At 35.2% G+C, this 16,310-nt stretch overlaps 1 protein-coding gene across 3 annotated transcripts; it reads left to right on the plus strand.

Annotated features, from left to right (window-relative positions):
• The first annotated feature begins 2,099 nt into the window (after window positions 1-2,099).
• Window positions 2,100-16,162, plus strand: LOC149736239 (isobutyryl-CoA dehydrogenase, mitochondrial-like). Of its 3 annotated transcripts, none has more exons than XM_089877194.1 (10): window positions 2,100-2,313; window positions 8,574-8,674; window positions 9,002-9,171; window positions 10,908-11,017; window positions 11,901-11,977; window positions 14,636-14,773; window positions 15,082-15,217; window positions 15,414-15,511; window positions 15,706-15,858; window positions 15,978-16,162. In XM_089877194.1, exons 1-10 carry the CDS (start codon window positions 2,265-2,267, stop codon window positions 16,128-16,130), a joined length of 1,185 nt encoding a protein of 394 aa, XP_089733320.1. In that variant the 5' UTR covers window positions 2,100-2,264; the 3' UTR covers window positions 16,131-16,162. The 3 variants fall into 3 exon arrangements, with proteins under 3 accessions (XP_089733320.1, XP_089733319.1, XP_089733321.1); XM_089877193.1 differs by lacking the exon at window positions 2,100-2,313 and adding an exon at window positions 3,499-3,762; XM_089877195.1 differs by lacking the exon at window positions 2,100-2,313 and adding an exon at window positions 4,702-4,720.
• Window positions 16,163-16,310: the final 148 nt, after the last annotated feature.

A 16,310-nucleotide genomic window follows, 5' to 3' on the forward strand; every position in this document is an offset into this window, starting at 1 on the left:
GCTTACGAGTTGCAAGTGCCCGGCAACGTGACAAAGTGGTTAGCGCGGCTACAACCATAGATACTACAACCCAAAGGTAAAAACACCTAAGAAATGCCGAGCGCATCTCGTCAGACCCTCGGGCGCGATTTTATTTTTTTAAATCAGAGAGATACATTCACTTTACCAAGATCCGTTGTCCTTTTGCATTTAAAAGTTAGATTTCCTAGCAGGACGGTTTGAACATGAGCACTTTTTGGGGTAAAATTTGCGGTTTTCGGTAATAATGTTGACTCGATTTAAAAAATATTGTTAAGATGGGGGCGCGATTTTATTTTTTTAAATCAGAGAGATACATTCACTTTACCAAGATCCGTTGTCCTTTTGCATTTAAAAGTTGAATGAATGAATGAATGTAACTTACTTTATCCTCGCGTGGCCGGAAAACGACAGTCGTTATAACACGGGTTTAACACCTCGTGCCAGCTTACGAGTTACCATGTATGTTACTTTGTGGGTAATTATTTTTTGGGGGATTTATTTCATTTTTTTATGTATGGCTGATAGTTTGGACAACCCATTAGTGACCACTGGGTTGAAGCAATTGACGTTAAGTGTCTTGCCCAAGGACACATACGCCCACAATGGTAGCAGCGACGAGCCTTGAACCAATTACCTAATGGTTACAGGCAAGCGCGCTAACCACTACGCCACGGCGCCAGAGAAGTTACACATTTCCTAGCAAGACGATTTAAATATGAGCACTTTTTGGGGTAAAATTTGCGGTTTTCGGTAATAATGTTAACTCGATTTTTAAAAAAATCGTTACGATGGGGGCGCGATTTTACTTTTTTAAATCAAAGAGATACATTCACTTTACCAAGATCCGTTGTCCTTTTGCATTTAAAAGTTACAGAATTCCTAGCAGGACGGTTTGAACATGACCACTTTGTGGGTTAAAATTCGCGGTTTTCGGTAATAATGTTGACTAGATTTAAAAAAAATCGTTACGATGGGGGCGCGATTTTATTTTTTTAAATCAAAGAGATACATTCACTTTACCAAGATCCGTTGTCCTTATGCATTTAAAAGTTACAGAATTCCTAGCAGGACGGTTTGAACATGAGCACTTTTTGGGTTAAAATTCGCAGTTTTCCGTAATAATGTTGACTCGATTTTAAAAAAATCGTTACGATGGGGGCGCGATTTTATTTTTTTAAATCAGAGAGATACATTCACTCTACTAGAATCCGTTGTCCTTTTGCATTTAAAAGTTACAGAATTCCTAGCAGGACGATTTGAATATGAGCACTTTTTGAGGTAAAATTCGCGGTTTTCGGTAATAATGTTGACTCGATTTAAAAAAAATCGTTACGATGGGGGCGCGATTTTATTTTTTTAAATCAAAATGATACATTCACTTTACCAAGATCCGTTGTCCTTTTGCATTTAAAAATTACAGATTTCCTAGCAGGACGATTTGAACATGAGCACTTTTTGGGGTAAAATTTGCGGTTTTCGGTAAAAATGTTGACTCGATTTAAAAAAAAATCGTTACGATGGGGGCGCGATTTTATTTTTTTAAATCAGAGAGATACATTAACTCTACTAGAATCCGTTGTCCTTTTGCATTTAAAAGTTACAGATTTCCTAGCAGGACGATTTGAACATGAGCACTTTTTGGGGTAAAATTTGCGGTTTTCGGTAATAATGTTGACTCGATTTAAAAAATATTGTTACGATAGGGGCGCGATTTTATTTTTTTTAATCAGAGAGATACATTCACTTTACCAAGATCCGTTGTCCTTTTGCATTTAAAAGTTACAGATTTCCTAGCAGGACGATTTGAGTATGAGCACTTTTTGGGGTAAAATTTGCGGTTTTCGGTAATAATGTTGACTCGATTTAAAAAAATTGCTTTCACCCTTTTTACTTTACAAGAATTCGTTATATTTTTGCAAATGAAATGACGGGACATCTTTTAAAATTATAAAAATAAGTTCTTATTTATACCCTGCTCTAAATATTTTATTGACTTTGCCGGCAACACTGCGCTTTCTACGTCACTTTTCTGTTAGCGTAATTCTAGCAGAATTCTGGCAGGATTTTAGTGGTCCACTGTGCGCCTATTTTTTACAATGGAGACCGAGCGAAAAGGAGACGGAGTTGGCGGTCACGTGAATAGAAAAAAGAATGTGTCACGATTTTAGACAGTTGCGCGTTCCGGGTGCTAGTGAAGAATCCCCCCCCGCCACCAGCACAAAAGAGTGTATCAAACATTGGAGATGCGCGTTCCATCCATATTTATTTCTGTTGACCAAACAGTTAGACACGGTTGTGCCATAGTACCTGTTAGGCTGTTAGGGTACTAGTGAAGAATCCCCGCCCCCCACCACCCTATTTGCTAACCACTAACCCCTAGGTTAGGGGGTTAGGTGTTGATGGTTAGGGGGTTAGGTGTTGATGGTTAGGGGGTTAGGGGTAGATCGTTAGGGGGTTAGGTGTTAATGATTAGGTGTTGATGGTTATGGGGTTAGCGGTTAGGTGTTGGTGTTTAGGGGGTTAGGTGTTGATGGTTAGGGGGTTAGGTGTTGATGGTTAGGGGGTTAGGTATTAATGTTTAGGGGGTTAGGTGTTGATGGTTAGGGGGTTAGGTGTTAATGATTAGGTGTTGATGGTTATGGGGTTAGGTGTTGCGTGTTGCTGTTTAGGGGGTTAGGTGTTGATGGTTAGGGGGTTAGGTGTTGATGGTTAGGGGTTAGGTGTTGATGGTTAGGGGGTTAGGTGTTGATGGTTAGGGGGTTAGGTGTTGATGGTTAGGGGGTTAGGTGTTGATGGTTAGGGGGTTAGGTGTTGATGGTTAGGGGGTTAGGTGTTGATGATTAGGGGGTTAGGTGCTGATGTTTAGGGGGTTAGGTGTTGATGGTTAGGGGGTTAGGTGTTGATGATTAGGTGTTGATGGTTATGGGGTTAGGTGTTGGTGTTTAGGGGGTTAGGTATTAATGTTTAGGGGGTTAGGTGTTGATGGTTAGGGGGTTAGGTGTTGATGGTTAGGGGTTAGGTGTTGATGGTTAGGGGGTTAGGTGCTGATGTTTAGGGGTTAGGTGTTGATGGTTAGGGGGTTAGGTGTTGATGATTAGGTGTTGATGGTTATGGGGTTAGGTGTTGGTGTTTAGGGGGTTAGGTGTTGATGGTTAGGTGTTGATGGTTAGGGGGTTAGGTGTTGATGGTTAGGGGGTTAGGTGTTGATGGTTATGGGGTTAGGTGTTGATGTTTAGGGGGTTAGGTGTTGATGTTTAGGGGGTTAGGTGTTGATGGTTAGGGGGTTAGGTGTGGATGGTTAGGGGGTTAGGTGTTGATGGTTAGGGGGTTAGGTGCTGATGTTTAGGGGGTTAGGTGTTGATGGTTAGGGGGTTAGGTGTTGATGATTAGGTGTTGGTGTTTAGGGGGTTAGGTGTTGATGGTTAGGTGTTGATGGTTGGGGGGTTAGGTGTTATAGGGGTTAGTAGTTAGTTAGTGGTTATAGGGGTTAGTGGTTAGCAAATAAGGTGAGGGGGAAGACTCTTCACTAGCACCATATGTTGTCTTTATTTAGGTATAATAAGCTACGCTTAAGCTGTGTTAGTGTTTATAACATATTTTTGTTAATCATGTTTAAAGTAATTAATAGTTGTACAAGATTGGCAAGCTATGCAAACAAATCTACCAACAAAGCTAAAGTTTTTTATAACTTCAAATGTTTGGCCAGCTTTACCAAACGAGATTATTCAAGCTCATTGGATAGTAAGAAAAATATTTATTAAAATAACTTTTGTACTAGTGGAGAACCCTACCAATTATGCAATATGTTAGATTTACGGTTTGCGGTTAGTGGATAAGGGGGCATATGTACAAAATTTGTATATAGATAGAGATGCTCAAATGTAATCTAACGGTACCACCAAAGTTTAAAAAAACAGAACAGCCTATGACTACCAGTATCAGTCATACATGATAAAAAATAATCACCCACAAAGTAACATAGATGGTAACTTGTATGCTGGAGAGAGTTGTATAGAACGGGACACCTGTATTATAACAATTGCCGTTTTTCGGCCACACTAAGATAAAGAAAATTACATCCATTGAATTTACTTTTAGAAAAAAAGGTCACTTAACTTTGATCGTTTCTAGTTTGTAAACTACCAAAGTAAATACCCCAAAAAATCGTATTTGGTATAATAAATGCTTCATTTTTGTGAATTTATAAAAAACATTATAATATAATATATACATATATATAATATATATATATACATATCACAAAAATAAAAAGATAGACTGCGCATCTCCAATGTTGTAAAGGAGAAAGTGATACACTCTCTCTCTTTAGTGGGTCGTTCCCATTTACTATTGTAGTCACAGGAATTGAGGGTGTTTTATGTAGTTTTTCTTCGTTTTTTGACTTAATTTAAAGTTATTGGGTAAAACAACTATTTTCTAATATATATATTTTTTTAACAAACCGTCCGTTTGAAGGTTTTTATTTAAATTTATTAAATAAACAAATTGCCCAAACAAGTGGTAAACTGTAAGCGTTAACCTACCAAACAACTAGACTGGCCTAATAAACTTGAATGGTTGGTGTAGTTTATGAAATAAACAACTAAAACTACTGTGCGCCCATCTTTTACAATGAAGCCCAACCGAAAATGGGGACGGAGTTGGCGGTCACGTGAATAGAAAAAAGAATGTATTATGGGTTTGGGCAGTTGCGCGTTCTACTCTTTTTTATTTCTGTGATATATATACACCGTCACATTTGAGCATCTATATTCGTTCACAAATTTTGTTTTTCATTTAAGGAGTCCCAGCTTTGAATTTTATTTATTTATAGTAAAGTGGGGTAATGAAAAACAATGGGCTACTTGGGGTAAGAAAGGACAACCCCCCTAGCCCACTAAAAAATCATTTTATCGCAAACAGCTTTTGTGGGTAAAAAGGACAACTGTCATTCTAGGTGGTATTTATTTTTTCGGTAAAACACAAAATACTAAATCAAACAAAAAATTGACAAAAAAAACTTTTTATGGGGTTTGCTAAACTTTTTTTGTAAGAAGGCCTTTCGTGATAAATTTATTATGATTCCAGGTATTTGCTACATATTTAAGTACCTTGCTGCTGGTATATTTTAATTTTAAATTTTACGAACATTTCATACTTTTTTCTCTTGTCTTTTTTTTCTGTTTTTGTTTTTTTACCCCAACCAATAACCTTGTGATAAAATTAATTTTAAAGTTATGTATGTAAATTATTTTAATTCACTTAATAAATTAATTGATTTTAAAGGTAATTGAGTATCTAAAACAGATGTTTTACAGCTTTGCCCACATTTCTGATGATGTAATTTATGTTTTGGGTTAAGGCTGTTTAGTTACAGATCATTTTTATGATTATGTTGCTGAACTTAGTTTATTTTCAAAAGCCTTTATAATTTAGTTAAATCAAGTGTAATGCTCTAGTTACTTCTTGTAGGGATGTGCTGAGGTTGTAAAAGCTCGGGTTCGCCGAGCTTCAACGAAAGCTCGGCACGAGCCCGAGCACCTATGACGTCATTAAGGAGAAAGGCGTACGAAAATGCGTTCCTATTGAGTCAAAACCGTCGCTAATCAAAATACTACAGAACACGTGGTTTGCGGTTAAAGAGACGTCTCATTTCGTAATTTTTAATAAAAAATATTTAATTAAAAAGTTTTTATAACTGTTGCAGCCATTGGTGCAACCAGCGCGTTCAAAAAGGGTCTGTCATACAATAAAAAAACATCGTTATCTTTGACGCAGATAAAAAACATCGTTATCTTTGACGCGATATAAACACTTTAGATATTGGTCCTGCACATTAATATATCTGTTCTACTTTATGCGGGAAATTAGGATTAATATTACATTGTTTATACTAAATTAAAACCGATTTTTTAATAAATGAAACATTGGTGTAAGTTTTACGCATGTCCATCGTGGATAATGTAACAAATATTTAAGTCAGAATAACTTTGATAAACCATAACGATTTGTACACCACAAACGAGATTGTTGGAAAACAATCGCATTTTATTCCTTCCATACGATTGGTAGTTTGTGGATAATTTTTGCTTCTGATGATTAGTTTAAATGCAGGTAAATCGCGATTATGTGAATTTTAATTAATGCAAATATAAGAGCGAGGAGCGACGCTATCAGTAAATTGGAACTAGCAGAGATTGTAATATATATGATATTACTAAGTATCGTCCCTGTCGAGCTTGGACAGATGCCAAAAAACATCGTTTGTTGGCACCGCACGAGAACCGGAGTTGCATTACGTCATTTTTCATGAGAATAAATTCACAACGATTGCTTTGTTGGTTAGGTGTGGAATGAATGCTACCGCATGCGTCTTCCTTTATATCCTACGCTAGCGCAGAGTGTGAACATGTGACGCTCATACACGATGTTTTGATCTCGTGGTTGGTTAAAAGTGCATTTCTCCCGATTGTTTTATTATAAAACGTCCTAATTTATAGTTATGTTGTTATAGGACAAGTGACGTAACAATTAAATGAAACATGTTCCAATTCCTAGCGAAAGTAATATTGAATACAACGCGTGTTTTAGCACTTTCTGTCTGCGTGTTTGTGGAAATGGGGTCTGTCAACAACAAAACAGCCCCAATGGTTGGAGCAGTTTATTTATTTCATTATTAAAAAGTTTAAGAGTTGTAGGCTTTTTATTTATAATCAGATACAGAAACATTGCGTGCTCGTGTAATTTGACACCGGCTGTAATTCGATACGGGCAAATTCGCTGACGTTGCGATTCATTACTTGCCAGAGAGCATATTCACAACGAACGAAAAAAAATTAAAGAGAAAGCTACGCCGACCATTCTCGTTATCTCTTAGTAGCTTCACTTTTTTTTCATTTTTAACATTTTTCGCTCTCGCGTGCAACATTATAGCAATAGCATAAGGCTCGGCGCTCGGCCCAGATTTCAGCCCGAGCGCCAAGCGTCAAAAAAGGAGACGCTCGGGCACGAGCTTTTGAGTTTGGGCTGGGCTCAGCACATGCCTAACTTCTTGTGCTTTATATAGGTTATGAAACTTATGGGCTTTGTTTTTAGTTAAATAAATGCTATTTGCGGGTAAGCTTATGTTTAAAAGGAAGTAGTGAAGCAAAAATGATAAATTAAATTATAAAATAAAAGAAAAGCTTTGAAACAAGGCTGTTAAAAGTATGTAGGAGATATTTGGCTTTTGTGGAAAAAAGAGGAAATGTTAAGTTAGGGACAAATCTCTCTGTAGCAAACCCTTTAAAATCAATTACTGCATTTAAGAAATGTTACCCAGTCACAGACCTGGAGACTCAATCGGCAATTGTCAACGGTTTTGCCGACGCATTTGGACAAACCTTCGGCAGTTTATTGCCGAGGATGTAGAAAAAAGCAAATAAAAATTTTTTTAAACAAAATATTTACATATTGCAGACGCGAAGTTGCAAAAATTACGGGCGATAAAAGCTAAAAGTGAGGTAATATAATACATATAGAAGTCGTATATAGCAAATAGAGTTAGGCGCACCGATTTCCTAACGCACCTACGCGTTGACTATATGACGTCATTAACGTCCTTGTATACGTGCGGCGCATACGTTTTTTTCGGCGGGAATTGGTAACACGACCTTTCTCACAGCTGTGTGTAAAATAAATGTAATTTGTGGTAATAAATAGCCTAGATATGTTCCAGTAGTAGAACTGCTGTATATTTAGGATGTTTTCCTCAGCCAAGCGGCATGTTTATTACGAAATGGTAAGGAAGGATTCACACGTGGATTCATTGGATCATAATAGCGATTGTTTGACCTGGCAATTGATTACGACATAATAGCAATTCACACGCTGATTATTTGCGTCATAATAACGATTGTCCCCTTAATTATTTAGCCAGCAGGAGCTTGAAAACAGGTTGGATATTTGCCTTTTTACCTATGCGATCAAGTAAAGGATTGATACGTTTGCAATAAATACTTCGACCTGGGCTATGAAGCAGACAATGTTGGTAATGTTTCGTGAATTTGGTGTTAACAATAGGAATGTGTTGAAGTTGTAAAAGCTCAGGTTCGCCGAGCGCAGAGATTCAACCAAAAGCTCGGCACGAGCTTATGACGTCATTAAGGAGAAAGGCGTACGAGAATACGTTCTTTTTTGGACGAAAAGCGTCGCTAAATAAAATCATTTAGAACACGTGGGTTGCGGTGAAAGAGAAGACGTAATGCAGCACTTTGTAATATTTCAATATAAAAAAAGTTTGGGAATTTATGTTTTTTTATTAAAAATCAATCCAATTGTTATTCGAGACGGCCAAATTCGCGTTGACGTTGCGATTCGTGACGTCACGCCCGGCCTTGCGTTTTTTAAATCCTCGGCATATTGCCGACGTATTTTGAAAACTGTCGGCAACTGGTTGCCGACGTACTTTTATACGAGTCTCCAGGGCTGCAGTCATACAGAACAAATACATTTTAAATCGATAGGCCATAATATTTACCAAAATTACCACTAACCAATTTTTCATTATTTAGTGTCTATCGGATTGTCTGATGAAGTCAAGGAATTTCAGTTGCTTGCACTCGACTTTGCGAAAAAAGAACTTGAACCAAACATGCAGAAATGGGATGAACAGGTTAGGTATTGTAATCAGATGGTGATGCACTGGTTACATCAACTGTAAACAATAAAATGCTGGTTAAGGCTCAATGCTGTCATGGTAAACAGCCTTGCTTCCATTTGTTCCTAATAATCTTATTTTTTCTAATCTTGTGCCGGTATATATACTATAATCTGGTATACTATGTGAATCAGGCCTATAGATTTTTCGAACGCACTTCACAGAGCTACGCCCCACAAAAAATGTTTTGTTTATATTATATATATATATTAAAAAAATATTTTGTAATATTTAATTAATATACTGAAACATACTCGCCTTTTCATAGGTTTTGTTTATTAGGGTCATTTTCCGGTAGACGTCATTAAAAGAAGCGCCAATTTGGGTTTTGGTGGATTGTATTGTGATGAAAAGTATGGAGGAACTGGTTTATCTCGTTTGGCTACGAGTGTTATATTTGAAGCACTATCGACTGGATGTGTCAGCACTACAGCATATATCAGCATTCATAAGTATGTATTAGGGATGTGTCAATTTTCAAAAGATTTGGATTCGCACAAACCCGAATAAACAGAAACGCTATTCGCACAAACCCGAATAGATTGGCGTGTGACATCAGCAACAAAGTGTGACGGCAGCAACTTCACGGTCTCTTGCGTCACGTATGTCGTTGAGCTACTAAGAGTTGGCACTTTTATCCACTTAATGCAGGGCGCTAACTTGTTTATAAACGTAAACTCATTTGTATACCTAATTCAACTCGTTCGTAACAATGTAATAATGTAACATATTAAACTAGGTCAAAGCGTCTGATCATGCGACCACCGCATGTCATGTTTATCAGGCACGTGTAACGTCGAGGTTACTTTAGGTCACTTACGCGTCTTTTTAAGCGTCAACATAATACACAAATAATGCTGAAATATAATGTTTGTTTAATGGAGGGGAGGTAAAATTTATTCGAAAACAATTACAAATTAACCAAATAATTAATTACAAGTTCACTAAGAACTAATTAATAGTAATTGAGCCTGTAGTTTGATTTTTATCCGCTGTATCAGATTGTTTGGTTTTATTTCGTGAAGTTTTTAGGTACATTAAAATCTGGGAGTTATTGGCAACTGTAATTTACAAAATATTGGTATCAGTTTAAATAAAGTTGGCTCTACTGAACCTGTTGCAATAATTAAAACGCACGTTCATAGGGAGACAATTAAAACATCGTTAAAGCGTAGTTAAAAGAAGGTAGACTTCCCGTTTCTTTCTCACATCCCATTTTTTCCACTGTTAAAAGAATAACCTTACATCGTCTTCTACACATATATATGTGCGTAATAAATATTCGCACACGAATATCTGAGATATATGAAGCTAGGGATGCACATTACAGAATTTCGAATCCCTGAGATTCTGAGAATCACTTTTGTATTCGAATCTAATTACGGGATTCGGTATTCTGTTTAATGACGTCATTACACGTCATCTCATATACTATATTAACAATATTTGAAACTTATTAATTTTGAAAAAAAATATTTTTGTGTTTGTGGGACTTTCGAGAGTAAACGTTTCGTAACGTCTTTTCATAGCCTGCTATACGTTTCATGACGCAAAAACTACTCAATAGTACAATTTTTGATCATTTTACAACTCAAGATCCAACAAGGCTGTTATGAAAGGGTCAATAAACTGACTTTTGTGGGTAAAATTTTTTTTTCCTATAAATATAAAAAGATTCGAAATTCTAGATTCGGAATTCTAGATTCGAATTAAAGTATTCTAGGATATCCTAGAATACCAAATTATTCTGTAATGTGCATCCCTATATGAAGCGCACCTGCCCATTGACTATGTCTCCATATTCATCTTTGGATATGTGCCGTGTATATGTACCTCTTTCTGCGAGTATTCGCGTGTGCATTCGTAGCAGCATAATATCTATTGTTTGACCTGGCAATTAATTATGACATAATAGCAATTCATACAAAAAAACAGGTGTAACTTTGCCTTTCCTGTTTGCAATCAGGTTAAAGTTTGATATTTTTTAAATGAATACTTCATACACGCGTAAGGTAATACTCTTCTACTTTGGTAATTGGTGGAGAATGTTTAAGTTAGAAACTGGGTATGCTGTATACTCTGTAAATATTCTTAGGCATACCCGAATACCCATGATCGGCGCCCATGATGAAAAATTAATGCAGGTAGTTGGGAATTAGTTGGCGTGTAAACTTTTTTGTTACAACAGTATGGTCGCTTGGATGGTGGATTCATTTGGAAATGAAAAACAGAAGAATAAATGGCTGCCTTCCCTTACTGCAATGGAAAAGTTATCATCGTATTGTTTAACAGAACCAGGTTGTTTAAAAAGTTAATCAAAGCACTTTCACTATAAACCAGAATTGCAGATTGTAAATTTTATCTTTTTAAACTTTTTTAACATACTGTTAACAGAGTTATTATTAATTTCTTGTTGATATAAATACCAAATACATCTTGGCTAAGGAGCATTTTTAAAAACTTTACAGTTTTATTTTCCTAAACTAAAAATACTTTGTTTTTTTATAAATTAAGCCCAAAAGGCTGAGTAGAAATAACATATTTTGTTGAAGTGATTGATGTGACAGCTGAATTGTTGGTCATGTGAAATCATGACAAACATTCATGAATAACTATTTCCGCCACTGAATATAAATAACTTTTAGCTCTTTATTATTTGCTTGAAAATTGCTGTTCCAAGATATAATAAGTTAACTTTATTTCACCAATGTTCTGCATCCAACAACTTGTTGGCAACAAGACATCAGGGTTATCTGTGGTAGCATTATTATTTTTTGGTTGGCCATATAAAAAAGAATGATTATGTGTTAAAAAGTACCTAATCTTCTGAAGTCGCGAAAATTAGGCAATCAATGCTACAGACCAAACTTCACAGCCATGCTGAAGAATGTTTGTTTTATAACTAGATTAACAACAAATTTGAAGCTTTTTGGCAAAGACGTGTAGATGTAATAACTAATGTGTAATAGCTGTTGCTTTAAACCAATAATCTTTATGGGTTGTCCAAATTGTTAGTCGATAGACCTACCAAAACATTCATCCTTGCATACTTGGTAACCAATAGGTCACGACTTGATCACTCAAGATGTATTGAATTGATCTGTAATAACTTATAAAGCATAAGAAACTAAAATTATTTTAGTTTAAATCTATGTAATATTTTAATATATATATTATACAGGCAGTGGTAGTGATGCAGCTGCTTTGATCACAAGTGCAAAGCAAGATGGTGATAACTACATTTTAAATGGATCCAAGGCATGATATTATTTTAATATATAGTAGGGTGGGGGAAGATGTGACACTTTGTCAGAAGAGACTTTTTTTAATTTTCTTTTTACGAACCCCTATTTAATGATAATCAGGAAAATAAGGTTAATAAGGTTTGTTTGACAGTATTATTACTGCTTTATAAAACGCCTGCAAAGCTGATTACTGTTTTTAAATATTAAAAAAAAGTATTTCAAATAGAAACAGAATACTTTAAACAGGTAAAAAAATGCGAATTAGTGAGGTGCTATTTTTTGTTGCTCGCTAAATCATAGTAAAACCGAAGATTTTTTTTAGTTTGGGTGTGTGAACGAATAAACTAGTTTCATAGCTTCATAAAACAACCTTGAATATTCCGTAGAGTTTGTTTTTGTCTCATAAAACTAGTTTTAGTTTTGTAAAAAAACACTGAGATAAAAGCATGAAGAAAATAGGCAGGGGTCAAAATGACTTTAATTTGGAATAAAACAACAAAAAAATGTCGGTTTAACGTTATATATATGAAGTTTACATGGCAAAGAAACTAGTACAGCCTGTTAAATTCGGTAGGTTAACTACAAGTAGCAGAATACTGCTAATGTAAATATATTTCAATTTAGAGTCCCAGTTAGCCCGTTCACATGGCCAAACGAAAGAGAGTCTTTTCCAAACTTGGCCAGTTTTCTTAAGCATCGAAATCGAATATTTTAATTCTCCCCATATGTACGCGATGCATTTAATCAATATTTTCACATAATTGTTCAAAATGTAATATTATACATATCACACAAACACACGTATAAATATATATAATCTACACAACAGATGCTAGACCCATCTAACTTTTTTCTCTAACTTACCACTTAGTCATGTTATAATTTGAAATCACTTGTTCCTGCTGAATCAATTTGTAATATAGCAAGTTCTTTGTTTTTAGTTTTATTGAAAAGCAGAACAAAACAGAACTCCATGCAAACAATAACAAAAGTGCATTTCATGTACAAAAGTAAAACAGAATCTGCTTTTAAAGGCATTTAAAGTAAGTGATAACTGCTTTTATTATACATATATGTACACAAAATACACACACATTATGTTTTACTATTACACTTGTTTGCAGTAAAGCAAGCCCAGTACTATGTACAATGTCAGTATCGCGTATTATGTTATGCATGTTGTCTTTTTTTTCAAATGTTGGGTTTACAAACCACTCTGTAGATACATGTAATTCACACACTCTTTCGGTTTCCATTTTGCTTCTAAATGTACCGGTGTTGTCGACAAATTTTCTGCAGAACAAATTAAGCACATGTTCAACCTGTATTACATTACACAACACAAACTCACACTCATGGCCTATTATACAAACATACCTTCTACAAACTCTTGGTCCAGTAGTGATCAAGACACAAACTTAATGTGCTGCTCTCCACCATCCATTTAGATCATATTATTTCGAAGTTAATGTTTCAACATACAATTTTTTAGTTAAAAATTCATTATTTCAACTACATCTGCATTATAACAGTTTTAATATTAATTGTGCAGTAGCACCACACTTCCTTTCTTATTGCCAAACTAGGAGCATCATGTACAAACTATATACAGTACTATTTCTTATACTAAATGCGTTCTAAAGATAGAAAAACTTATTATTTCTAGCTGAAACTTTTTTTTGGTTGAAAACCATATATATTCAACTAGTTTATAACTTAACATTGTCTAAAACCTCGCTGCAAATAGTGAAACAAGCATCTGCAACCTTAAAGCTAAATATGAACTGACGCGCACGCTGTGAAATGCTTCTTTTTTTTTGAGACTTTTCTCGTCTGGACCACCTCGCGACTTGGTCCGAATTTGCTTTCTTTTTTGAAAAGCGGTATGCCTTATTTTTGGCCATGTGAACAGGCTAAGTGAGGCCTATTAAACATTTTAAACCCAAAATTTCAGGTGACCACCAGCTAAAGGATTACCCATTGGTCGTGTTCATAAAACTCTGATTTGGGTCTTGCTAAAAAAACTATGGGAACCACTGAGCTATAAGATACCGATATAATAAAAAGATAATATCTTGAAAATATATTCGAAATTTGGTCATTTACACTTGGTGATAGTTTATGAGAAGTGGCTTGTGCCAAAAACAGAGTAGTAATACCCAGTTTCATAGTTATAATCAATTTTCTGTTATTAGAAGTTTATACACATTTGTAGGATGCAATTTTTATCCATTGATGTTCGAACATTACCAATTGTTATGCAATAATATAATGTATAGGTAACATGTTAAAAACTATAGCAGTAGGACAAGAAAAAGAATGTTTAGACCTAATTTTCAAAGCATACAGTATTATTTTGTGTTATTTACGTATATTCCTATTTATAAATACACTTATTAATCAAAATTAACAATTATTTTAAATTGTCCCATCTTATCCTGTGTGTTTTCGAATTTGGATCGCTAAATAACTCATCGTGTGTTTTATTATATTTTCTTAAATTGGTGTCAATTAATAAAGGAATGATAGTACTAATTCGTGGTATTTCCCAAAAACCATATTCTATTTTGATTTTGGAAATATTTGGCAATATGTGCTTAAGTGTCCCATCTTTCCCCATTGTACTATATATAATAACACAGATAACTTATATTGGTTTCATGCTACACAGTCCTTTATCAGTGGTGCAACTGTGAGTGATGTATATCTGGTTATGGTAAGGACAGGGAAGGAAGGACCAAAGGGAATTTCAACACTACTTGTGGAGAAAAATACGCCTGGCTTAACTTTTGGCAAGTCTGAAGTTAAGGTAATTATAATTAAAGCTAAAGAGAAGACAGCAAAAGTTAATACTTATGATCACCTATTCATACCGTGACTGCAACCTGTTATACTACCCTGTCTATCCACCAATAAGAATTTTATGTCAGTTTATAATTTAGACAACCCGTTACGCCGTTAGTCACCACAAGATTGAATCAATTACTGTTAAGTGTATTTCCAAGAATACATAGCCCACTATGGTAGCAACTACTGTGCTACCGCACTGGTCTGATATCAACTTGTCTGCTTTATTGCCAACTTACATTATATGACTGCGTGTCATTTGTGTTACAGCTAGGGTGGAAAAGTCAACCCACAGGAATTGTTAATTTTGAAGATTGTGTTGTACCAGTAGAAAATCGGATTGGTCCAGCAGGAAGTGGATTTAATATCGCAATGAAAGGTCTTAATGGTGGAAGAATTAATATATGTAAGCATTACTCGTAAAGCTCATGTAATATCCACTTAGTTAGGATATATACGCTTTAATTAACTGGAGATAGTAACCGGTGAAACCTTGGTTACATAACCTTGATGTAGATCAACCAGAGTGACAGATTAAGAAACACTGTATTTTGAATTATTTTTATTTCAATACTTTTGAAATAATTGTTTTCTTATCTTAGCATCCACCTCTCTTGGAGGAGCACAGAAATCTTTTGAACATGCCAGAGATCATTTGTCTGTCAGAAAAGCATTTGGAAAAGAACTTCTTCATAATCAGGTATTGAAGACCAACAGTGGGAATCACTTTTCATCCTCTGATTTCTGACACAAAAATGTTTAAAATATCTTAAGTTATTAATAAATCTAGTTTTGTAACTATACATAAAATTGTTGTCAACAGTGAGTCAGAGGTTGGAAAGCATTGACTGGCTCTAAATATTATCACAAGTTATACAAATCGCTTTTTTACAGTACCTTCAGTATCGTATGGCAGAGATGGCAACTAAAATAACATCGTCACGATTTTTAGTTCGTCAAGCAGCGCAAGCAATGGATGAGAAACATCCAAATGCTCCAGCACTTTGTGCTATGGCTAAATTACACGCAACAGATAACTGTTTTGATGTGAGTTTGTTTTACCATGATTGTGGTTGCGTAACTGCAAGCGCAAGATGAATAATAGCAAAGATTTTGTTTAATGTTGACATGGTTGGATCTCAGGTTGTAACTCAATTTATGTGTAGGTTTGTAATTCTGCTTTACAAATGTTTGGAGGATATGGTTACTTATGTGAATATCCTGTGCAACAATTCGTCCGAGATGTCCGAGTAAACCAAATACTAGAAGGCACCAATGAAATCATGAGGCTTGTCATTGCAAGAGATACTTTATACTAAATTCTTAATAAAACTATAACTGCCAAATTGTATACACATCAGTTTCACTGTGCAATTGTTAAGAGGCAAAAGACATGTTCGTACATTATATATTTATTAGAAATACTTTTTCTTATTCTTTGCATAATAATGAACAGTCAGTACATTGTATATTATGTAAATCTCCGAGTATGCCAGAAT

Source organism: Ciona robusta, chromosome 4 (assembly GCF_009617815.1).
Source record: "Ciona robusta chromosome 4, ASM961781v2".
NCBI lineage: Eukaryota > Metazoa > Chordata > Ascidiacea > Phlebobranchia > Cionidae > Ciona > Ciona robusta.